This window comes from Megachile rotundata, chromosome 16 (assembly GCF_050947335.1).
Source record: "Megachile rotundata isolate GNS110a chromosome 16, iyMegRotu1, whole genome shotgun sequence".
In the NCBI taxonomy this organism is placed as follows: domain Eukaryota; kingdom Metazoa; phylum Arthropoda; class Insecta; order Hymenoptera; family Megachilidae; genus Megachile; species Megachile rotundata.
The window spans coordinates 2,949,350-2,973,524 of NC_134998.1; the positions used below are offsets into that span (position 1 = coordinate 2,949,350).

General features: G+C 26.1%; 4 protein-coding genes across 14 annotated transcripts; 2 read left to right on the plus strand and 2 right to left on the minus strand.

Annotated features, from left to right (window-relative positions):
* The first annotated feature begins 841 nt into the window (after positions 1 to 841).
* Rab5 (RAS oncogene family member Rab5) lies at positions 842 to 10,704 on the plus strand. Of its 9 annotated transcripts, none has more exons than XM_076541188.1 (6): positions 842 to 930; positions 4,146 to 4,314; positions 4,417 to 4,568; positions 4,863 to 5,079; positions 5,423 to 5,547; positions 7,799 to 8,434. In XM_076541188.1, the coding sequence occupies exons 2-5, from the start codon at positions 4,152 to 4,154 to the stop codon at positions 5,533 to 5,535; spliced, it is 645 nt and encodes a 214-aa protein (XP_076397303.1). In that variant the 5' UTR covers positions 842 to 930; positions 4,146 to 4,151; the 3' UTR covers positions 5,536 to 5,547; positions 7,799 to 8,434. The 9 variants fall into 9 exon arrangements, with proteins under 9 accessions (XP_076397303.1, XP_076397302.1, XP_076397306.1 ...); XM_076541187.1 differs by lacking the exon at positions 842 to 930 and adding an exon at positions 937 to 1,547; XM_076541191.1 differs by lacking the exon at positions 842 to 930 and adding an exon at positions 2,267 to 2,289.
* On the minus strand, positions 8,069 to 23,976 carry LOC100879001 (uncharacterized). Of its 3 annotated transcripts, XM_076541158.1 has the most exons (37): positions 23,623 to 23,976; positions 23,071 to 23,253; positions 22,791 to 22,987; positions 22,693 to 22,708; positions 22,243 to 22,322; positions 21,992 to 22,175; positions 21,596 to 21,805; positions 21,336 to 21,518; positions 20,520 to 20,576; positions 20,095 to 20,217; positions 19,429 to 19,539; positions 19,006 to 19,143; positions 18,832 to 18,927; positions 18,631 to 18,756; positions 18,449 to 18,544; positions 18,265 to 18,360; positions 18,048 to 18,182; positions 17,931 to 17,972; positions 17,758 to 17,841; positions 17,583 to 17,675; positions 17,268 to 17,426; positions 17,095 to 17,190; positions 16,913 to 16,981; positions 16,746 to 16,835; positions 16,481 to 16,627; positions 16,297 to 16,392; positions 13,920 to 13,967; positions 13,750 to 13,847; positions 13,201 to 13,678; positions 12,880 to 13,125; positions 12,712 to 12,792; positions 12,485 to 12,622; positions 12,210 to 12,398; positions 11,931 to 12,077; positions 11,604 to 11,851; positions 11,350 to 11,530; positions 8,069 to 11,109 (listed from the first exon to the last, which is right to left on the minus strand). In XM_076541158.1, the coding sequence occupies exons 1-37, from the start codon at positions 23,830 to 23,832 to the stop codon at positions 10,912 to 10,914; spliced, it is 5,169 nt and encodes a 1,722-aa protein (XP_076397273.1). In that variant the 5' UTR covers positions 23,833 to 23,976; the 3' UTR covers positions 8,069 to 10,911. The 3 variants fall into 3 exon arrangements, with proteins under 3 accessions (XP_076397273.1, XP_076397274.1, XP_076397275.1); XM_076541159.1 differs by lacking the exon at positions 21,596 to 21,805; XM_076541160.1 differs by lacking the exons at positions 21,336 to 21,518; positions 21,596 to 21,805.
* On the plus strand, positions 9,280 to 9,828 carry LOC143266010 (uncharacterized). Its single transcript, XM_076541196.1, has 2 exons — positions 9,280 to 9,622; positions 9,698 to 9,828. The coding sequence occupies exons 1-2, from the start codon at positions 9,280 to 9,282 to the stop codon at positions 9,799 to 9,801; spliced, it is 447 nt and encodes a 148-aa protein (XP_076397311.1). The 3' UTR covers positions 9,802 to 9,828.
* Positions 13,991 to 15,485, minus strand: LOC143266011 (uncharacterized). Its single transcript, XM_076541197.1, has 2 exons — positions 14,430 to 15,485; positions 13,991 to 14,312 (listed from the first exon to the last, which is right to left on the minus strand). The coding sequence occupies exons 1-2, from the start codon at positions 14,571 to 14,573 to the stop codon at positions 14,130 to 14,132; spliced, it is 327 nt and encodes a 108-aa protein (XP_076397312.1). The 5' UTR covers positions 14,574 to 15,485; the 3' UTR covers positions 13,991 to 14,129.
* Positions 23,977 to 24,175: the final 199 nt, after the last annotated feature.

Genomic DNA, 24,175 nt, shown 5'->3' on the forward strand with positions numbered 1-24,175 from the left:
TGGCGGCCATTTCTAAGTTTCATTTTCAAAATTAACCAATGGAAATAATGGTAATCAGTATAGTTAATAAATGAACATAAAACTTTCTAACTCTATGAAATTGTATACTCTGCTCACTAAGAAAATACACTAGACTACGGTTTGTGCAGCTAGGGGAATTCCTAACCACGAAAGTGATATTTCTTTACTATGTATTTCTACTTTCATGGACATATACATGGTGGAAAAAATACACAAGTAACAAGAATCGCTAATGATGTGATAAATGTATAAAAATAGAAAGATATATTTAATTGTTGGAATAAAATACATGAGTATAACACGAAAAGTTTTTCGCCTTATGCCTTATGAACATATCACGATCAATAAAAATTAAAATTTGTAAAACTTCCAGTTTGCCGGGTATATATTTTTGGCGTCACCATTATCGTTAAAACGCCGGCGCAATGTCATAAATGAAAAAATGTGTAGAATTGAACACAGTCAATACGCGTAGATTTGTCCGTCTAGGGATATACTCTCTCGTGGAATAGACAGTAGAAAATCACTAAACTTGATTATGAAAATTATATTATAAAATATATATTAGCACTTATTTTATAAACATTTTCGTTAAATCGTTATTAAATCTTTAGTATTTATTAGTTTTTTACCACTTCAGTAATTTTTATGAAAATGACTTTTTATTAAAAAATTATTTATGACAACTTGAATAAAAATTAAAAACTATCAGATAATTTCAATGAAAATTTATAATAAACTAAAAGATAGGAATAATAAAATCTCAATAGAATTATATATGTCTATACTTTGAAAACATTGTATTAGTTAAAATGATGCTATTGGTCGACAGTGGCGCCGTGCTGTGGCCGCACTCATCAAAATGCACCATTTCCAATTCGAGGAAAAAGAAAACGACATTGAAGAAAGGTACTCTCGAAGGATCCTTCCGAGATCGAAGTTTCCGTCGTTTTTTCCTACTTTTCGAAATTCTAGTTCTTAAATTGACTGATCCAATAATTGATCAGTAGTAAATTCTTATGTGTATCGTGACTTCCAATCTCGACGTTGTAAATGAAAGTGTCGCAGCATTGTGTGTACCGTGTGCGTGATACGGGTCTCAATCTTCATTCTTTTCCAGTGAAATCAATTCTTATTCAAAATCTGGCTGCATTAGGTTAGAGAGACACCAAAATTGTCCTATTCATCGAAAAAAGTGCCGATTTGAACAGTTACCGTTTCGGGAGAAGTGGCAAAAGAATATATTCCTCAAACGGGAAAAGGGGAGTGTGAAAAAATCAACAAGCTTCGCAAAGTCGTGTGTCAGCCTGTGTGTACCAACCGGAGCTGTCATAAATGTACACATTCTATATAGATTGCACGATCTATGCTCGGTTAGTGGGCCGATTTACTGGAGACAAGTGATCGTATCTGACGCGCGGCAGTGAATTGACATTAATCATCGTCGCGCGGTGTTGTGCACCCATTGACCGTCTAAACAGCTAGTGCCGCATTTTTGTTCGACGGCGAGCTTCCTCAAGCAGCAGGTTAAGCACTGAAAATTTCAGTTATCCGTCTTGCCAGGTGGTCCCTGTTCTCGCTATTGCCGAAACGCATTTACGATGCCTTTTTTTTTTACAGACCGTCGGGAACGAAATAGTTACGTTCATTAAATAGTGTAATTTGCAACGGTAATGCCAAGAATTCTTCACGTTGTCCCTGCATTATTAACGTGTATCCTATTGCACGAACATTGATAAAATCTCGCGTATAATATGCCACGCGATTACTTTTAGATTGTGCATTCTATTTTCTTTCTATTGTGTTTCTTCGGCCGATAAGATTTTCTGACTTTTCAGGACGGACTCGATATTTTAGATCTTGCTGACGTTTCACGGGCGGTGACAAGTACTCAGAGCCATAACTATCGTGGCGCATCGCTTACACCCTTTAGTTGCCTCTCTTGTCCTCCCTCTTGCTAACTCGAGAGAAAGAAAGAAAGAACATGAATGAACAAGTATGAGAGAGAAAGATAGTGAAAAAGCAAGCGAGTGGGATATTGTAAATGAATAAGTGCTAAGAGAGATAGATAGATAGATAGATAGATAGATAGAGAGAGAGAGAGAGAGAGAGAGAGAGAGAGAGAGAGAGAAAGAGAGAGTGAGAGAGAGAAAGAGAGTGATTGAGAGAGAGGGGGATACAGCAGACGAATGAGAGAAACATAGATTAAGCGAATAAACGATTGAAAGCGAAGGAGACGGTATTAAAAGTAAGAGAGAAGGGGCATAAGTAAGTATGTATATGTGTGTGAGAGAGAGATTCGCGCGCGCGTATACAGAACTCTATCTCTCCTTATCGGTTTCTTTCGTATTCTCTATGCACCGCTTTAACGGTTTCTCGTGATTTTTCGATGATTCCATTTTGTCGAAGGTTATGAGGTGTTTGTTACGCAGATAAGTTTCAAGCGAATTTGGTGGTATGAAACTTTGACGCAGCTTCATTTTATTAATAACGTGTACGTAAATTGTGCGTGTCATGTTTTTTCATTCGATTCGTTCGTTCTCTCTCTCTCTTTTTCTCTTTCTCCCTTCCTCTTTCTCTTTCTATCGTGGACGTTTTTTTCCTGTCAGCTCGTACCCGGACGGGTTCGAGCAGTGCGGACCTGTTTCCTTTTCGTCGCCGTGAGTTACGCGAATCCCGTGATTGCCGTGAAGTTGCTGTGTTTAGTCATCGTGTTACTGATTCCACTGTTGTTCGTTTCTCATTAAAACGAGCTGTACATTATCATTTTGAGTGTCTGTTGTTTGGTTTTATCAGCCATAATATTATCGCAAAGCAACACTGTACTGTTCAATTCGCCAAGATTCGCTTCGCGAACTAATTGGATAATGTAATTAACACAGTCCCCGCTTTAATGGGTTAAATCATATACGCTATTATTTTTTCGACGATTTTACTTATAGTGTTTTTCACTCGTAAGTGACTCATTGAAAAATAATTCTTACAAAATAAGCAATTGTATTTCATACTGATATTTGTAGGTTTTGTCTTTCAAGTATTGTGTATTTTTCACATTGGTGATATGATTGTGATTGAATTTTGGTTGTTTGTTTGCATTATGCAGACTTTTGTACATCTTTTTATATTCCTTGTCAGTGTGGTTCTTCCAATGAGTTCAAGTTTAAGATCGTATCTGTTTTTCTTATGGAACTTTGTATAACTAAAACTTAAAGAAATTACTTACATAATTCGGTAATAATTACCAAATTTGAAAATTGTAAATGTAGTACAAGTACAATTTTTATTTTTATAACAATGACTATGTTGCATGCTCATCAAAATTTTCTTTACGATTTAATATTATTTTTTTGTATTATTATTTATAGTATTTTATTTCATAGATACTTCCTAAAAACTATAAATTTATGAACATTTAATTTATTTCTATTACAGAATAAGCTCATGTTAGAACATTTCAATTTTGTTCATAACGTTACAAGTCCCTTTTGTAGTAGTCACAGTAAAGAGAAAACATTCTTAACTGTTTTGTTTAATACATTAAAATATCTTAAAGTTCATGAGATGAACTTATTGCACACAATTATCAATTCATTGCATTAAAGTTAAAACATTTGGTTAAACGGTTGATTGCTCTGTATGTAAATGAAACTCTTATCTATTATGCATGGAGTTTAAGTATAAATAGACATTTATCTGTTGATTTAGAGGTTTAGACCAGAATGAAAGTTAAAAATTATTTTATATTCTTCAAATATATGTTTATTCAAGTTGTTATTACATTACTGTTGCGGACAATGTATAACAATTTAAATACAACTTTTATATAGAATTCAGTCAACAAATATCTGTCATATATAATTTATTTTTCTTTAATTATACACAAATATTTATAATGTTTTAAGAAGTTATAGAAAAGAATTATTTTATTTAATGGATTTAAATATTCTATATAAAATTTATTATATTTTTGAAATTGTATAAAAAATGTTACTATATCATTTTTATTTATTGTTGAACATCTAGAACTTTAATATCTTTCAATGAATAAAATGAAATCAGCAAATAATAAGAAAAATGATATAATTTTATATGAATTTAACATTTTTCTCCTTTTCTAAATTTAGGTGATCATGGCTAATCGGGGTACAGCCCAGAGGCCAAATGGTTCGACACAAGGGAAGATTTGTCAGTTTAAGTTGGTGCTACTAGGAGAATCTGCAGTGGGAAAATCAAGTCTTGTTTTAAGGTTTGTTAAAGGACAGTTCCATGAGTATCAAGAAAGTACCATTGGAGGTAAGAAGTTTAGATATGATGAAAATAATTATGGTTTATTAAATGAATACAGATTGAATTGAATAATACTTGAATTCAAAATTGTTATTTTGTTCTTTTTAGCTGCATTTTTAACACAAACTGTATGTCTGGATGACACTACTGTAAAATTTGAAATTTGGGATACAGCTGGACAGGAGCGTTATCACAGTCTTGCACCAATGTATTATCGTGGTGCGCAAGCAGCTATTGTTGTATATGATATAACAAATCAGGCAAGTAAACTGAAGTGGAATTTAATACATTATAATGATTATAAAAATGATATTTTTCACTAAAGATTACATACAATTCTTAAGTTAAATAATCACCTACTAAAGTAGTGAAAGTAAATCAATTTTTCATATTTTTATATATTTATAACGTTTTAAAATTTTACACTTATATACTTTGAGTTTTATGCTTTTAAAATATATTTCTAATTTGTTTTTAATTATGTTATTTTATTACAAAATATACGAACTACTTTTTATATTTTCTAATTATGTAATTTTTAATTGAAAATACAGGACACATTTGTACGTGCCCAAACGTGGGTTAAAGAATTGCAACGGCAAGCCAGTCCAAGTATAGTTATAGCATTAGCTGGAAATAAAGCAGATCTTGCAAATAAGAGAGTTGTAGAATTTGAAGAAGCTCAAACATATGCGGATGAAAATGGCCTTCTTTTCATGGAAACTTCAGCTAAGACAGCAATGAACGTTAATGATATATTTTTGGCAATTGGTAAGACAATTCTTTTGTTATGCTGATTATACAATTAATACTTAACAAAATTTCATACTGTTTTTGTAAGTGGTCTTTTAAATCAGTTATATACAAATAATATTGTTATTTACGTTTCCAATATATTTATTGAAATTCAGATTATTTTATCATTATCAATGTAAAGACATCTGGGTTTGAAATAGTATCTCTTATTAAATTACGTACTCTGTAACCAATATGAAGTATATATTTGTAGTACAAAATGAATGTTAATTTGTAATAACTTTAATCATTTTTTATTGATTTGTTATATACAAAATATCTGTAAAGTACAATATATTCTTGTGTATTCGTATTACAGCTAAAAAGCTTCCAAAGAATGAACAATCAGGGAGTGCAAGTACAAGTGGCCAGGGTCGTCGATTAGTTGAGGCAGAAGGACAAAAGGCAGCAACTGGTAATTGTTGCAAGTGATTATCCAAATCTGTACGTGTCAAATACTATGTTGGTATATATTTTTATATTAGTTAAAACTTGTCACCTTCGTGGTCAACAATGGTGGACAGTGTACCATCCATTGAAGATTCACAAAGCAATTGATATGTGCATCAGATAAATTATGAGTCCAATGTTCAGTATAATAGTACATTATGTCTACATATTTTTATATCAAATTGTATAAGGAATAGAAGTTTATGATTTTTTTGAAAGGATAAACAAATTTAATATTAATTAAGTTAAAGATTTACACATTTGTGGATATTTCATTCAAAATTTTGTATTAGTATTATGGGATATTTGAGTAGATGTTGCTGTAGTATATTTCTTGTTATGTTTAATATTTTTATTGCATGTACTCTAGACTTATTTCAGTCCTCGTATTTATTAAGTAAGTAAAAAGGATACGCGAATATCAAAACTTAAATTAATGTTTCCTTCTTTTTAAACCTTTATTAGTTATTCAATATAACTGATACTGAAAAGAAGAAAAATTTAAGGAAATTCGCATTTTACACAAAAAATTGTTTTCATACAAAAATTGATAAAACTCTTAAGATGCAGTAAACAAATATATCCTAAGTTCCGTATATACATAAATTTTATCCGAATATAATATCTTTTGAATAATTAAGAAATTACTATTAGCGCTACATAGATAATGTTTGTTTTTTAATTTGAAAGTTGTCCAATTATAGTTACTTGTAAATTGTGTTTAATACAATTTCAATATGAACATGTACAAATTCCAAATATGTTGGCATTTATTTCTTTTTGTATAAGAAATAATTATTTGTGTAAGAACACTTTTGCTTAATTATTGTATTCTGTATAGTTTCTTAAATCAACTATTATGTTAAAGAATAATGCACAGTCTATATATTTCATATTTCCTTTCTTTTATTTGTGTGTATCTTCAACGAGTCTATATTTTATTTTACCAGTTGTGACATTGTTATGGAAACTTTTATACATATTATTTATACTCTGACCAAAATAATGTGTAACTAACATTGTATGTTAAAATTAAGACAAAATAATTTTTCCCATTTATATTTTATATACGTTGTATTCTGCAAGGTTTTACTACGAAGTAGTGTTGCTTGTAGTATGCTTAAAAATATATACTTTTCTTATTCCCTCTTTTTATCATTTGTATTTGATTAATACTTGCATAACATTTATTTTTATAACATGGATAATGTCGTTAAATGTTAGATACAAAAAAAGCAAAAGAAAAATCATGTAATATATTCACAATCTTGTCATGAAATTGCTGCTGTAAATCTTGAAATGATATTAAAGGAAATGTTAATTTCTTATTTGAAAGTTGAGTCTGTTAATTTAATTAATGTAATTGTAAGTACTTGAAAAACCTTCATTTAAATACTTAATAATTTAATGCTAAAAAATCTTGAATCATTCTTGATTTTATAATGTAAATCTGTTTGTTTTAATTCATTTGTTAAGTATTTATATCCGTTCATACTAGATACACTTTTTATATTTATTGATTGATAATTTATTAGTAGAGCAAATTAAAATACATAGGTTAATTCTATTATGATATTCATTTTCGATGTGTGAACTGTAGTATGTTAAGTGGGGATAAATTATTGTTCCTAAAATATTTTTACAAACACTTTATTAACTAATATTGTACTTACATAAGCCATTGGATTGTTGATAATTTAATTATGTTAGTTTGTAATAATTGACATATTGCTCTACACAATAATTCTTCGCAGTAATATTTGAAAAGGAATATGGAAAAAATAAAGTAATTAAGTTTAGTATAACGCATTTAATGCAACCCAAATAAATGCATATTGTACATAAGCTGTTTCTGTTAAAAAAAATATAATGCTGTTAATTCAACTAATGAAATGCTATCGCTTTAATGCATATCTTCGATTTTTAAAAGTTATATATAAGATTTTTAGAAAATCTTTGTATTAATTCCAGCATGGAATGAAAGGTTTCAGTATTTTAATTAGTAGTTTTAAAGCTATGCAGTTGTATGTATATTAATGAAGAAAACACATGTGTAATAAATTTTATGTTGTTTTTTGATCTTGAAAAACATGTGTCTTTACAGATAAATTTTATGAAGTATTTAATTAAAATTTATATTATGTAATTACCTTTACATTAAGTAAAAAAAATCAGTACTGTTTTCGCCGATATAATTTATCCAATGAATTACTGTAGGAGACACACTCTACTTTTTTGCTTACAGATTTGTACCATAATCAACAAACATAAATACACCATGAGTGTGTCTACAATGAATTTGAGTGGAATATAAAACGATGGAAAAAGCCACTATAATGGAATGGGAGGTGAACTGTGGAGGACGAACTTTTTTCCTGAGTGATTAATGAAAAAATGCGTGTATCACATTACATTCGACGATATATCATCTATTTTGAGTATCAGATCTATCGAAAAAGCGGAAAAAGAAAGACAGAGACAGATGGTAAAGCTCCCATTTGTAATTCTAATAGTAATGGGTGGTGTTCGTTATAAATAAATAAATAAATAAATAAATAAAATAAAATAAATAAATAAATAAATAAATAAATATATATATAAATCATATACAACAAATATGATTTATGTAATAAGTAAATAATGTTAATGATAATAAGAAACAATGATAATATTAATGGTAACATTAATAAATAATAATATTAATATTAGTTATAATAATATACATTTAAAACATACAATGTATGATGAATTTTTGGCACGCAAAACCTCTTGTAAGATAGTAGGCCATACCTGCTGCTATTACTACCTATGTATTTACTTTCTTAGTTTGTAAACATGTATAACAAATTCTTGCTCTAAAATATATTGTATATTAATTTTATTCGATAATTCATGATAAATTATAAATGATTACACAGGAAAAAAATAAACTTGTGAATATTACTAAACGATTTCGTCACATTCACCGTTCACTCTCATCTAGAAAGTAATGTTTTGCAAATAACGTCATAGTTATCGTAACGTAAGAAGCAAATTTTTGTGTAAAACAATAACTTTATAGAGCAATTACTTTGTTTAATTACATCGGCGAATTCATTTATTGAATATAATACTCGTTGAGTAAAAAAAACCTTATTTTAAAATTTGTATTACTCTGTATACGGAATATTTCAGTCCAGTGTGGTTTCATTCTAGATTTCTATTATTAAATTATAATTTTTACAAACGTTAATTGAATGAATAACTCATCTTTTAACTTATACAGCATTAGTTCTTAATAATAACGTAAATAAATATTTTATGAATTATTATTGAATATTACCACTATTTTTTACGTATACTTTTAAATAAAGTTTTGTCGCATTTTAATTTCTGTTAGCTACATTAATTTTGTATTAATTTGTTTAATTTTTGAGCAGCTATTTTGTGGTACGAAGTCGTTCATAATAATACTTGTATCAATTTATACAAAATGATGTTATTAAAAATAATTACACGAAAGTCTAATTCTCAGGCTCGTCACATTCAAATGCGTATTTTTATATATAGTACATGTAAAATTTATAGATTGTATTAATATTACCATTTCAAATAGTGATCAACTCGGTTTTATAATCAATTGAATCTATTGAATCTTCATTTTCTTTGTAAATGAATACGCATAAAGTTTAAATCTTCAATAATTCAACAAATTATCATTGTTTCCTTAAAATAACAGTTTCTATAATGTCTACTGAACTCATGGTGGAAGATAACCATATTAAAATTAATGATCAGGATGATCATTTAACACCTATTGTGGATGTTAAGTGTTCAAAGTTGTCGGAACGTGAAATATCTGATATTCAAACTATAATTTTTCGGAGAATCCGTTCGGAAAATAAGATTGAATCTAATGTGAATTATGATGATTTATGCGGATCATGGATTTATCCAGAAAATCCTCTTTATGCTCGATATGTTAAACCGTTAGATCCGAGTTTATGTGTTTGGAAATATTTTACAGAAGAAGATTTAGTGTATTTAAAGAAGCATCAGCAGAACAAGGATGTGATATGTTCCTTTTTTGGTAAATAAATATAAATATTGTTTTGAAAATGTCACTTGTATACATAAAGTTAAATAACATCGTCTTTTTTTGTAGCGAATAAATTCTTCGCTGAAAATGTAGAAAAAAGTAACAATATTCTTACAAAAACACTGTGGGAATTTTTTAAATTCGGAAGGTACTGCTGTATAAGTTTGTGAGGAACGCCCTACATTCTTATAGTTTATCAGCAACATTTAATATAATTTACAGTATAACAAAGAAGTTTTTTAAATTTATTTACTATTTATATATTTGCTAGACTGCATTTGTTTACTGAGAAAGGCATTTCTGGATTATTGGGAATCGTGTATTCTACACATGTATTTTTTCTTTCACATCCATGGCTGAAAGCTAAAGAAGTTTATCAGTTTTTTTATAAAACTGTACTGTTGCATGTTGTCCTGGTTCGTATTGTTTGTATTTAATTATTTGATCCAGTATATACTTTAATACTGATTGCTTTCTTTAATTCAAAGAGTACTTTATAATAATATTAAATACAACTTTCTGTTTCATTATGTTTATTAATTATTAGAATTAAATTATTACTTCTTTTTATAATATATTATTATAAATTTTATACAGTATCATTTAATAAGGACAATAATAAATATTTACGAAAAATTTTGCTAAAAAAATAATCCAATAAAATACATTACCAAGATGTTGCATGTAGTCTTAGATGTGAAATCTATAGCTTAGTTTAATTACTTAAAATTTCAACTTTCAATTGTAGAAAATATATAACTTTTCGTTATAACATGTACTATTGCATTGAAATTTGCAAAGTTTTTACATCAATATTGATAAATGCATTTATATTTGAAGTCAATCTTTAATAGAACATTAATTATGTATAATTTTTAGGATCCTCCAAAAAGTGTGGAAATATTTACTGTTACTGAATGCAAACTTCTATTGAAAGCATTTCACAATATGTATATAAAAAATCTTGTACTATTTCATATTTTATGTCATCCACGTTATTATTTTTTTATGAACTTGGGTAATTTGACAAGTTCAGTTCAAAATAACGAATAAAATTTATCCTGACAAGCTAATTATCTTTTCAATACATATGTTATGTATATATATATATATATATATTTATTTATACTCTAAAATCGCTTCATTCATATAAGTATCAAAAAGGGATTACACGATGGAGAATAATATGCAGAAAATTCTGATGAATTATTGACTAAGTTGTCAGAACTTTCATTATAAAAAATAATAATTTTTGTCAACAATCATGTTCTATGACATTTTCATTTACTAGTAGATGATTGGTAACCACAGTCCCGACTTTCTTCTAATCCTACATTAGTATTCACTCTGTTATAGCAATTTTCATTATATTCTAGCTTGCTTTTTCTAAGCTCATTTACTAAATATTTCATTTTAGGATGCCACGAAGTATTTCCACCTGCCGATATACGGCGGGCTGTTTTTGTAAGACTTAGTTTCTGGAAAAGATAATTCAATATTATTAAATAAAAATTATTAGGAATGTTATAATTAATATTTATATGTAGAAGGAAAGTATCGAGTTCTATGAAATTAAATTTTCTTCTATTGAAGAATTAATGTATAATTTATATAATTATGATATGAGTTGTCTTTTATATAAATTTATGAAGTTTTCGAATAAAATAATAAAAATAGTAATTGCAAAATCATGAAGTGTATATATGAAAAAAAATTACCTTTTGTGAGGATGAATATTTAGAATACATTGGGAGATGTATATCAACAGTTGGTGGCAATATCTGGCACTCTACGCAGACATTCTTAACATTTTTGCTACCATGTCTATGTATTCTTTTCAATTTTTGTGTTAGTAAATGATTAATTCGTCTCAACTTTTTTGCTTCTTCTAACAATCCCCTACAAAATCATTTTTGATAACGTCAATATATACTTAAAAATTTTGTATTGTTGGAATTCTAAAAGCACTTACTTTTTCTCAAATTCAAGTTGTAATACCTCTTGTTGCTGAGATTTCAATGTCGAATTAAGCTTGTTTACATACTCTCGTTGCTCCTCCATCCAAACCCGAATACAAGAAACAACATATTGTGATTGATTACATAGTTCTGATCTACTTATGGCTGTTTCTGTTAGTTCTGCAGATATACAAGCTAAAGATTTATTTTTTAGTTGACATTCTCTTTTCAGTTCCAATAAAGATTTATGAGTCTCCTGTAGCTAAAAAATGTCTATATTAAAAACTTGTTTCAAATATTCTAGTATTTTTGTTTTATAAACAATGAAATATTCCTTTTACTTCGGAAATGATTTTGCAATTATTTTGTTCTACTGTAGCTTTTTCTTTAACAAGAATACAATTCTGTTCTCTGCATTCTTGTAACTGTTGCGCCATACAGCAATTTGTTTCTTCTATTTTCTTAACCTTTTCTTGTTCCTTATCAAGCTAAAAAAACGTAATTGATATGTAAGATTATTATTATTAAATTAATTATCATTATTATTTTTACAATACTATTATTATTATTTAATTTATATAATATCTTCAGATTATTTATATTACATTAATTCATTTTACCTGCTGTTGTAAAATATCTAATTGTTCTGCATAAGACTTGCAAATATCTTGTAATTTACAGTGCTCTCCACTTTTTGATGAATAATTTCTTTGAATTTCTTCTAGTTCATCCCTTAGTTTATCTAAGCAGTCTCCAAGTTTAGCTTTCTCTGTTTCAATATTTGACAGCTTCAAGCAATAATCTTTTTCCTAAAATAATTATATAAAATACATCAAATGGAATAATAAATTAGTCAAATTGTCAACTCTGTAAAATATTTTAATATGAAAAGTACCATGTTTGTCAAACATTCTTGTAAATCAGCTTCACGTTTTGTTACTTTAATTAATTGCTCTTGTGCTTTATTATAATCTTCTGATACATGATGATAATTTTTTTCAGCGATACGTAATTGCACTTGTAAGTTGTTTAACTAAATTAAAATTAAAATACTTAAATTATTATTGTAAAGTATATATATATTTTTAAATAATTTGTTTCAAAACATATTAAGATAAGTACCATCATTTGCAATTGATGAATATCTTCTTTTGATTTATTTTCAGTAGAATTATTTTCCATTCTTAATATAGAATTGTCGTTCTGGAATTAAATATTTTTAATAATCTACATATATTCACTAATATACCGATTACAATCCGAAGGGAACATTGCAATACTTTTATTTACCTTTAACATTTTATTGTCAGCTTGTAATTTTACTAATTCATTTGATTTTTCATTTAACATGTTCTTTAACGATTGTATTTGTTTATGTAAGGCTGACATTACTTCGTCCATTTCATTTAATTCAGATGTGTATGCTTCAATTTCTTGATTTTTGACATTTAATTTCTTTTTCAATTCTTCGATGGTTTCCGTTTGCCTTTTTATGGTAATTTCATTATTCATAATTTGGCTATATAAATTGTTAATCTAAATGGATGGAGATTAATATTAATATTTATATTGTTTATTGTTTCATGAATTTAAAAATCTTTTTAGTTATACCTGCAGTTGCTTATCATCTAATTTTTTCAATAATTTCTCAAATTTCACATCATTTTCTTTAATATATTGTAATTTTTCTAATAAATCTTCCGTTTTGTTTGTTTGTTTTTTTAAATCTGTTTTAAGTTGTTCATTTTCATATTGCAAACAACACCCTGTATCTCTTAACTTTTGTAACTCGAATAAAATTTGCTGAGTGTACATATCATTTTCTCTTTCTATCTTCAGTTCCTTATCAATTATGTCAAAATCTAATTTATACTTCTGCAATTGCTTTTTCATATCTTCATTTTCCCTTATTAGAATATTGATCTCTGATTGTAATTCATGCTCATAAGATTCCTTACTATTACATTTAAGACCATAAAACTGAGACGTATTTTTGGTTACACATTCTTTATCCACTACTTCAACTTTACATTGACATTCTTTATCTTTAGTAAACTTAATTGCTTGCTCTGGTGCCAATATTTCTTTTCTACATGAATTAATATAAATTATTATTATAATACATTGTTTTATTGTTATGTTATTAAAATATTGACTTACTTAAATTCTTTTAATTTTTCTTCTGCCTCATGCCATAGCTTTTTCATGTGCATATATTTACTTTCCAAACAACATTTTGATTGTACTAAAACATCAAGCTGCATCAAAAAAAATTAACATTATGTGATGAAAAATCGAATAAAAGTATGTATTTTTCTATTTAAATATACCTTGTCCTTTAGAATTTGCACGTCACTTACACAACATTCCAGGTGTTCCTAAAAGTAATTTATAACAATTAATCAATATCAGTCATTTTTAATATTAAAAAAATCAATACTAATTCGTTCTTAACATTACAACTAAATATCATGCTATAACAAAATTCTTATTATGGAAAATATATTTTATTTTTATTAAGCGAGAAATATGGGACAGTTTTATACAATTATATAAAGCAATCTTCCAGATTCTTCTACCTGTATTGTTTTTAAAAGTGTATAATATTTAATATGGATGGAGATACTTGTCAGATAATTATCCATTTCTGTAGAATTAATTTTTTGTTGTAGATTACGAATTTCATCTCTTTGTAAATCCAATAAAGCATCTTGCTTAGCAGCCTTTATAAACAGAAAAATTGTCATTAATAATTCTATTAGTAAATATAGCATAAAATACATAATTTATAAATGGTATTTTTTGATTAGTAATGGTGATCAAAGCAGTTTGTAACATACCTCTGAAAAGCATTCATTATACTGACTTTGAGTTTCTTCAACATACACTGTTAATGAATTGATAGTTTCAGTCTTTTCTTGAAGCTGTAAATCATAAACTGTTCGAATATTTTCCTTTGATTCTTTAAAATAAAAAAATAGCATTATATAAGTTATTATACAAACATTATTTTTCTGTATCACAACTTAGTGACACACTAAACTCACAGAAGTACACTGTCATAATCAAAACCACACTGTATTGGAATTCATAGAAATATTAATTTAAAATAACTTTAACACTGTTGGTACAGTTAAAATATGACACACAATACATGCATGTTATTTATTCAATGTTTTTATTACTTCAATAAATATCAACAAACTTCGTTAATAAATTACATACTGTTATAATAATCGTCATTTGCTGTGTATATAAATACATGGTCAATTGCACCAATCTGAAGAGAAAGTACTACAATAACAATAAATGATTTTTACAGTTATTAACAAGTTATTCAACAATTTATAAAAATAAAATTATCAATATTTATAAACATATATAGTTATACAGGATGCTACAGAAAATGTGAATATCTAGTGATTCCTAATTTAGAAAGTCAATACCTTGAAACAAATTACTTCTGTTCTAGGTTTCGTTTTTGGACTAAAAGAAGCCTTGAACAGAAAAAGTTGGTTTAAATATCTTGATTTATTTAACAGGAAATCATCCATATATAACAGGATTTCCGTCGCACCCCATACGATGTATAAATTTTATATACAAATTGATTTGATTTCAAAAAATAAAATATCGTAAAAATGTATAATAAAACGAAACGGACTAAAGTGAAAAAGGTGCAAAATATAAAATATTAAATTATAATGTAACATATTCTAAAAATAATTTATCTTTCAATATTTCAAGATTATTAATAATAACATTAAAACTATATGACTATACAACAAATAACTGTATCAATTTAAAAAAGGCTGGAGAAAATGCATTACATTCTACTACTCTATAAAAATAGTTTTAAATGTTATTTGCACAGGTTTAACATTTTCAAGTCAAAGTTTAAACATCATGCACATTGCCCTGACTATATATTGAAGCTGCAGGCCACTGTTCACTCACATCACTCATAGCTTTATGTCCCATTTGATCTATACATTTCTTAGCTTCTACTACAGCATTTTGTAAGTGACCAATAGTTTGAACCTGAAGTTCATTCTAAAAATAATAATTTTTTCATTAGTTCATAAAAAAGATTTCATATATGATTTATATTCTTTATACATTACAATTAAATTTTTGTTTAGAAAAATATAAAATTGTAAAAATTTAATTATTAGTTACACTTGGAAAGTAGGCTAACACAAATAGAAATTGAAATGTCTTTTATAATCTTCAACAATATAATAATGATAGTACACTAACCTGTTTTATTAATTCTTTTTTCTCCTTTTCATATTGAGAGATTATTTGATCCTGATTATCAATCTAGAAAAATATATTTTACAATTCTAATATTACTACTTCAATATTTATAAGACACATACCTTTGATATTAAAATCTTGATAGTATTTTACTATTCTTGTTCTAATATTTCGTATATAATTTTCACGATAACACAATTCACAATGTAATATTCAGTTATAGTTTTGATATATATAAAATACAAGAAATTATGATATTACAAACTATTATAACAATTACGGAAACTCCAAACAAATTATATTTTTCATAAAAGTTTGTAAGTCCGGAAAATATTTTAAGCAAATTTTAATATATATTACTAATAACATGAAATGGTTTATTATTATGAATATCTTAAAATATTATCGAACAAGCTTTCCATAAAATAAATATGAGTTTTAACATACCTTTTCCTGCAGCTTCTGATGAAGTTCCTTTAATTCAGCTTGTGTCATTACAATTGAATCCTTTTGAATCCTAATAATTTCATCCATATTTTCCAGCTTAAATAAAAAATGTTTACATTTTATTCAAAATTAAAGAATTTTTAATTCTTTAATGCAAAAAAAGAATCCCAAAATGTATACTTACAAGCTTGTCTTTAGAATATAATGTATTTTTAAGTTTATCGATTTCTTGGGAACAACTATCTAATTCATCTTCATATTTTTGTAACTTGTCCATTAAATTCTTCAAGGATCTTATTGAAGAACTGTAGTTAAATGCATCCTCACACAACTGAAGATTTTAGAAAATAAATAATTTTCAGTACATAACATTTAAAACTTCAACTTTTTAAAATATTATTATCTTAATTGTAAATGTTACATTATAAAGTAATGATATTAATACGAACCAATTTTTTCAATTCTGCTTTAAGTTCTTGAAGACCATATTTTGTTGACTTCATGGTATCTTGAAGTGTTTTGAATAGTTGTGGTACAGTCTATTAAATTTAATTTATTTATTACTCTTAATTTTTTAATTCATTTTAATTCATATATGATAATTAATAAAATTTACCATTGTATCATGTCTAAATTGGTAACATCCACAGCGTGACAATGTTTCTTCAGTATTATGTTCAGTGTTCTTTATAGTAAGTATGAAAAATATAATTATCTTGTTAAGCATATATCGTAAGACCAAATTATTTGGTATCATTCAATAAATTAATTAAATTAGTAGTAAAATGATATACTTACTGAACACGTCAGTAGTTCCTTAGATTTTTTTAATTCAATTTCATTATCACTTAATTGTTGCCGAAGAGTACATTCGATTTCTCTTTGTAGTTTAAGCTGAAATTTAAACACGTACCGAATAATTATATGTTTGATATTTAATAAAGTATAATTGGAACTTAATTAATATTTACAGTATTTTCTAATTCTATAATATGTTTCTTTAATTCCATGTTGTCTATAGAATGAGATCGTCTGAAATTTTCTGACTTTACTCGCGCTCTACGAAGTTCTTCTTCCATTGACTCAATACTATTTCTTAGAAAATTATTTGTTTCTACGTTGCACTTTGTCTAAAAAATAAAACATCGGTATAGATATAAACCAATGAATTTAAATTAATTGATTACAACAAAAAACTGTGTAACTAATCATAGAACTGGTGTTATTAATGCTTATATTGTTTTTGGAAAATAACATAATATGGAAGATAAAGTAATATTCAATACCTCATGCTGCAGTATTTTAACTTGATCTTGTAAATCAGTTACTCTAGATTTCCATAAACACGTTTTTTCATCACACTCTTGATAAAGTGTTTTCTATAAATCCATTACATATAAAAAGTATTATGTTATGTACATTTCTTTAATGTATAGTCAAAGTAATTTATAATTTTCTTACCTGCGAAATTTTAAACATTAATTCGTCATGCTCCTTTCTTAACTTATATAAATTTTGTTTAGTTTGCAATATTTCATTTAAAGCCTAAAAAATATTATACGAAATCGATAAATTTATTAATCTTACAGTAATTACAGAAGAGTATGAAAATAAAATAAAATATTAGTATAAACCTGTGTATACAGCTGAGACTCTGCAATATTGTCATCAGATATCTGTTGTTCAAATCAAAACAATTAAAAATATTATTTTGAATTTATCTTTTCATAACATAAATAACAAATAAATACCTGCTCATTTGAAGATTTAATTACTTCCAATATGTTTTGTATTTTTAAATGAGTTGTATCAATCTCTTTTTCTAATTGTTCCAATTTTTGTTCCTTTTGAGAAAATGTCGTTTCAACTGTATTATGTTCTGTTAACTACGAAAAACAAAGTTCAAATAAAATATAAAGTTTCATAAAACAATTGGACAAATATACTTCTAGCAATAAATGTACTAACTGCTTCATCTGCCTTTTCCTGTAATTTCTTTATGGAACAGTTAGCTTTATGAAGATGATTCTTTAGTTCCTCAAGATCTGATGTGAAACAGCATCTCTATAGAAATTTACATAACATTTAGTTATTATTAATTTTCAATATGAAATTAATATTAAATATAAAAATTTATTTAATTTTTATATACTTGTAAGCTGTGTGATGTTTGTTCTATTTCTTCTATCACTGAATATAATAAATCATTACACATACACATTTCTGTATACCCTGTCATAAGACTTTCCTGTAAACATTATAATGTTGACTCCATCAGTTGATGAAATAATATAATATTTAATTATAATAAAAAATTCAGATTTTAACCAGTACATTATTTCGTATTCCATTAATATGCACCAAAAATCGAGATTGAATATGATTTATTTCATTTTTGATGTCTTTTAATTTAATGTTTCCTGAAGTTATTCTTTGATTATGTCTCGTTCTTTCCTCTTCCTGTTAGAAACAGAAATTGTAGTTTAATTTTAAAATGAAGACATCAAATATAATTAAATTAAATTTATTTCTTACTTGTAATTGCAGTTGATTAATTGTCTCTGAAATTTTTTCTTGAGTTCTTATTAATTGATTTTCTACATCCAGAACTTCTTTGTTTAAATCAGCATACTGCAACGTTTTTATGTTATTATTTATGAATTTAATGTTTATGATTACAGAATCAATACATATGAAATATAAACTTGCCTTATCATGTTTAAACTTAAATGTAGAAACAATCACGTTCATTTCATCCTTAATATTTTCCATGGTAACTTGCGCTTCACTTGCACATGCTTTAAGTGTCTCCATTAATTTAAAGTGTCCATTAATGTTTATATGTGACTAAAATATATCTTTCTGTTCATTAATACTGTATAGGTGTAAATTGCAATTTATACTAAATATTATTTTACTACTACTTAATAGTTACATATTTTAATTATAAAATTAGAATAATAATTAATTTACTAACAAATTTACAGTTTCTATGTACAAAAAAATTACTTTATATTTTCAATTATATCAATATCAATATTGTATATGTATAAGATAAAATTATATTAAAATAAAATTTTGTAAATATTCTATAATTATGTTTACTACAAAATATTTAAAAGCTATACGTACTAATGACTTAATTACTGCAATTGATTTCTCCTTTTTTGAGTATATTTTATTTATATATTCAATAGTTTTTGTTACTTTATGCATTACGTCATTCACATCACATTCATGTTCCTGCATAATAAACAAATCATCAATATCATTTCTTTAACGAAAAATATGCATAGCGATAATAATATATTATAATTAATATATAAAAAAAGGCTAACAAATTATTTTGCTGTAATTTCATGACTTTTCATGTGCTAATTTTGTTTGCAAGTAACAATATTAAATTAATGTCAATATCAATATCAATAAACATTTTCTATCATCAAAATGTGTATGTTAATAACATAAGATTTTTATTTCTCTATATTTTATTACAATTGAAAAAATGATGCGCATTTCTTATGATTGTGTTTATTAACTACGATTTATATTATTGTAAATGCAGAAATTCCTTATTGAATTCAATCATTCTTCTTGTGATTTCTTTGTGATATTACAGACAACTGAAAACTGTTTAGTAGTAATAAGATCTTTAACTAATAAGAGTCTAATCGTTTTTAAATATTTAAGAATTAGCATTTATAACCATTATTTCAATGAATGCGAATCAAGCTTGTGCACTTTTTGTTAAAATAAAATTTTAATTAAAATGTAATAAGCTATATTAAAGTTACCAACTTCATCTGTTCCACAGCATAATTTTTCAATAGTCTTCTCCAATTCTATTTTTAAGTTGAGGAGATCTTCCTTTTCTTGTTCCATCAACGATTTTACTTTTGTTAAATATGATATTACTTGATTCTAGAAGTTTAAATGTATATTAAACGGTATATTGCAATAGAATATATATTTATTAACAATGTATATAATAAATACATTACCTGCTGATTTGTGGGATTATTTAATATTTTTGTATACTAAAAAATACTAATACTTAAAATACTGATTCTATATAATTTGATACAAATTAATGTTTCTAGCATTAGCAACGTTATTAAATACAAACTCAAATACCGCTCCATTTTTTTAATATTATGTACTTTATAATATTTCATATTAAATTATTAATATTGTATAAAAACTATGTTTTATTTTTCACTAACCTGTTGGCATGTTTTCATATCAACACAGTCATTTGAAGCAATGCATGTTTCCTGAAACTAAATTTACAATAAACAATAAATAACTTAAGTATTAACAGACGTATTGAAATTTTAGCTGGTTAAAGTAACAACATTCAATTTCAAATATAAGAGGCAATCATGCTGAAATATGTTGTAATTATTAAATATTTCAAATTTACATAATCATTTTTAGTCATTTCTAGTTTTATTGACACTTTTCAATTGAATGTATATTATGTAGATTAATATTCTCAAATATTAATTGTTGCCATAATTTAGATATACAATTCATATACGAGTTATTAAATATTTAATCTATGTCACATTAGCTGCTTCTGAAGCAATAGGATTTTTGAACTCTTGAAATTCTACATTTTCGTTAAAAGGCGGTAATTTGTTACTGTGCTTTAAAATCTTTTTGTCAATATTATGCAAATTTGTACATATGTTTTTATTACACTCGGTGCTCTTATGATAGTTTATTGCTTTTGCTATTAAAGTGTTAAGTTTTGCATCCATTGCAGGTAAACTGTTTGCTATTTTATTATGATTTATCACATTATCTATATAACTTTGCAGAACGGAAATACAATCTTTATGATCTGTAGATGCATATAAGATCTTTGGCGCAATAACGTGTTCGTATAATTTATAAGGAAATTCCATTTCATGACTATTAATTGCAGTTTGATTATAATGATTTTGCATATACGGAAAGAATTTAGAACATAGACACTGCAAATAAAAAATGTTATGATTATCTATACAAAAGTAGAGGCATGCTATTATTTATACCTTAGAAGTTGCTTGTTTCAATTTTTTTCTCATTTCTTTAATGATGCCTTTTTTAAATTGAATCTGTAAATCTGCATAATGAACCTGTTCCTGCAAATTAGCCACTTGCTTTTGCAGACATGTTACTAATTTATCCTTTTCCGTCATTTTAGCTATTAAAACTTCTTGTTTTTTTACACAATCCTAATAATTATATGATTAAAATTATGATTAATCATTATAACAAAATAAAAATATATGTTCAAGTAAGTAACACAAACTTTTTTTAGATTAGCCATCTGTAGTTCTATTTCTTGAATTGTTTTGCATTTTTCACTTAACTGCAGTTTCAAATTATTTATATTTATGTCATTATCGCGAATTATTACTGTTAAATTAGATTCTACATCGCGCAAACGCCGTTGCAAATCTCTTGTTTCTAAGTCTTTTTCTTTCAATACATTTTCCACAATATCAGCCATTAACATAATCTGAACAGCAACAGTAATTTTTAAAAAAATTCATATTATATTTAAATTATTGAAACTTATTTAAATTTTAGAAAATTTCAGCATGATTGCCAATTAATTATTGATGTGTTTTACTTTCATCCATTTTATTTTATCCAAAAAACAATAAATGAAGTTCATTAAGTAAATTGAAATATATTAACTTACATCACAAGTTTTTTTATTACCCGCCATAAACGAGTTGCATGGATTTTCATCTTCAAATTTTGCTTGTTTTTTAAGATTCTCACTAAAATTTTGAAATTGAGAAATGTATTTTGTTATTACATCTTCCTTAGTTTGTAATTTTGTGTTGAGATCTATTAATTTGTCTTCCAATTCTTTTTGATATCTAAAAAGTAGAAAAATTTTCAATACAAACATGCTTTAGTAATAATTACTTATTATTCATCACTTACGCAATCATATTTTTTTCCTTTTCTTGCAATTGTTCAATTTGTACTTTCAAAGATTGCATCTTTCTGTAACTCATTTCTCCCTAGTTTTAGAATTATAAAATTAATTTTAAATTAATGATATTAATAAATATTACAGAATATTTAAATATAAGAAAAAGATAATGCATGTAAAATTACTTTAAATACCCGCCATTTATTTTTTTATAAAAATTTATATACTATTTTTAACAACGAATTTATCAAAAAGAGTGTAGGAAATTAAAATGTAAAACAAACAATTTATATCAATAAAATTTAATAGAAAGTAAAAGTTAACTAAAGATTTGCTGAAGGACAGGATTGTAGCATGCAAATACTTCCACCTAAAGGATAATTTGATTTATTGATGAAATTGTTACTAATTTGTATTGATAATTTGAATTTCTTATCAGCATCTATATTTATATTTACCTGGTCACAGGTACAACTGAAAAGATACAAATGTGATTATTCCAAATTCGTTAAAAAAAGTAAAGCAAATAAATAAATAAAAATAATTAAATATTTACTTCATAGGAGCAGGAATGTCACTAGGTTGTATTTCCAAAAATTTTATGCCATCCAAATTCCACTTGTTTTCTTGTACTGCACGCCGTATTAATTCCAATAGTCCTCTAATGTCACTCTGAAGAAATTCAATTTTCTGCCTCATATATTCTTCATCTTTTTCTAAATCGCTGATACGATTTGAAAGTGTATTTATCTTCTACAACATTTTTAAATTAAATTTATTTTTATTTAAATAATTTGATATAGAATGTTAATGAAATTCATCTGTAAAATACTTGCTTCTTTTGTACGATTTGATTTTGACATATTATCAGAAACTATTATTGATGATTGCCTTAATTTCTGTTCTAATAATTTAACTTTGCTACAAGCAATTTGTTCTAAATCTTCAACTACTTGCACCAACATGATGTTCTCCTCTCTTAAATTCCTAATCCATTCTTTTGAAATTTCTAATTTCATCTAAAAATATAAATATTTGTTATCATTATAGTACTGTATTTAATTTACATATAAATAATAGGTTTAAATAACTCATTTACTGCAACAATAGTATAGTTTAGAATTTATATTAATCATATAAGAAGAATGAGTTTCGCTTATATTTTACACTGGTAAAAAGTGAGATTTAAAAAAATAAGTATAAGAAGAACCATTCTTTTATGCCTATACAAAGTTATAGTATTTTAAAACATTTAAACTTGCTTTTTTCTAAATTATGTTTTAGGACTTGTGTCATTATCGAAGAAAATGAGTATTCTTGTCTTTTTTCTATATTTTTGTTCGTTCAAATAAAATTTAAATAACATTGTGATAGAAAAAAAGTCTTACGCAAGCTTGATCAAATTCACTTTTCAGTTCGTGATCAACATTTTTAATACGAGTCTCGTATAATCTTTGTAATTCATCAATAATTTTCAAACTTTCAGTTTCACCACAAAGTTCTCCGGTAGTTTCATTAGTAGCAGTACAATTGTGGTCTTCATTGTAACGAATACAATTATCTTGAACAGATTCAATCGTGGAATTAAATGAATTCATGGCATATAAATTGAAAAATCTAATAATGGATGAATGACTTGTTTTTTTTATTAAATTAAAAGTCTTCCTACACTCAGTTTAAAAATGATATTAAAGTAACCATCAACACACTATCTCGCCATTTTATTTCCTATATTTTTATATAAATACATCATATATTACACATATAAATATAAGTATACATGTGTATAGTTTCTGCAGGAGAGAATGTATATTCCTAGCTAAGTTTCGTTCATTTGACATGTTGATTCTAATTGAATGTAGCGACGTAGCATTTATATCTGGTAATTCATTATTTTGTATACTTCCAACATCATTATTTGTTCATGATATTCATATATTT

Coding starts and splice junctions, on each gene's coding strand:
- LOC143266011 (XM_076541197.1), bottom strand. CDS start 14,573: ATGCTATTTTTTTATTTTAAAGAATCAAAGGAAAATATTCGAACAGTT. Junction 14,313..14,429: donor ATAATGAATGCTTTTCAGAG/GTATGTTACAAA, acceptor CTGTTTATAAAG/GCTGCTAAGCAAGATGCTTT.
- LOC143266010 (XM_076541196.1), top strand. CDS start 9,280: ATGTCTACTGAACTCATGGTGGAAGATAACCATATTAAAATTAATGAT. Junction 9,623..9,697: donor TGTGATATGTTCCTTTTTTG/GTAAATAAATAT, acceptor CTTTTTTTGTAG/CGAATAAATTCTTCGCTGAA.
- LOC100879001 (XM_076541158.1), bottom strand. CDS start 23,832: ATGAATTCATTTAATTCCACGATTGAATCTGTTCAAGATAATTGTATT. Junction 21,806..21,991: donor GTAATAAAAAAACTTGTGAT/GTAAGTTAATAT, acceptor GTTGCTGTTCAG/ATTATGTTAATGGCTGATAT. Junction 17,676..17,757: donor TAATGTTTAAAATTTCGCAG/GTAAGAAAATTA, acceptor ATGGATTTATAG/AAAACACTTTATCAAGAGTG.
- Rab5 (XM_076541188.1), top strand. CDS start 4,152: ATGGCTAATCGGGGTACAGCCCAGAGGCCAAATGGTTCGACACAAGGG. Junction 4,569..4,862: donor TATATGATATAACAAATCAG/GCAAGTAAACTG, acceptor TTGAAAATACAG/GACACATTTGTACGTGCCCA. Junction 5,080..5,422: donor TGATATATTTTTGGCAATTG/GTAAGACAATTC, acceptor TTCGTATTACAG/CTAAAAAGCTTCCAAAGAAT.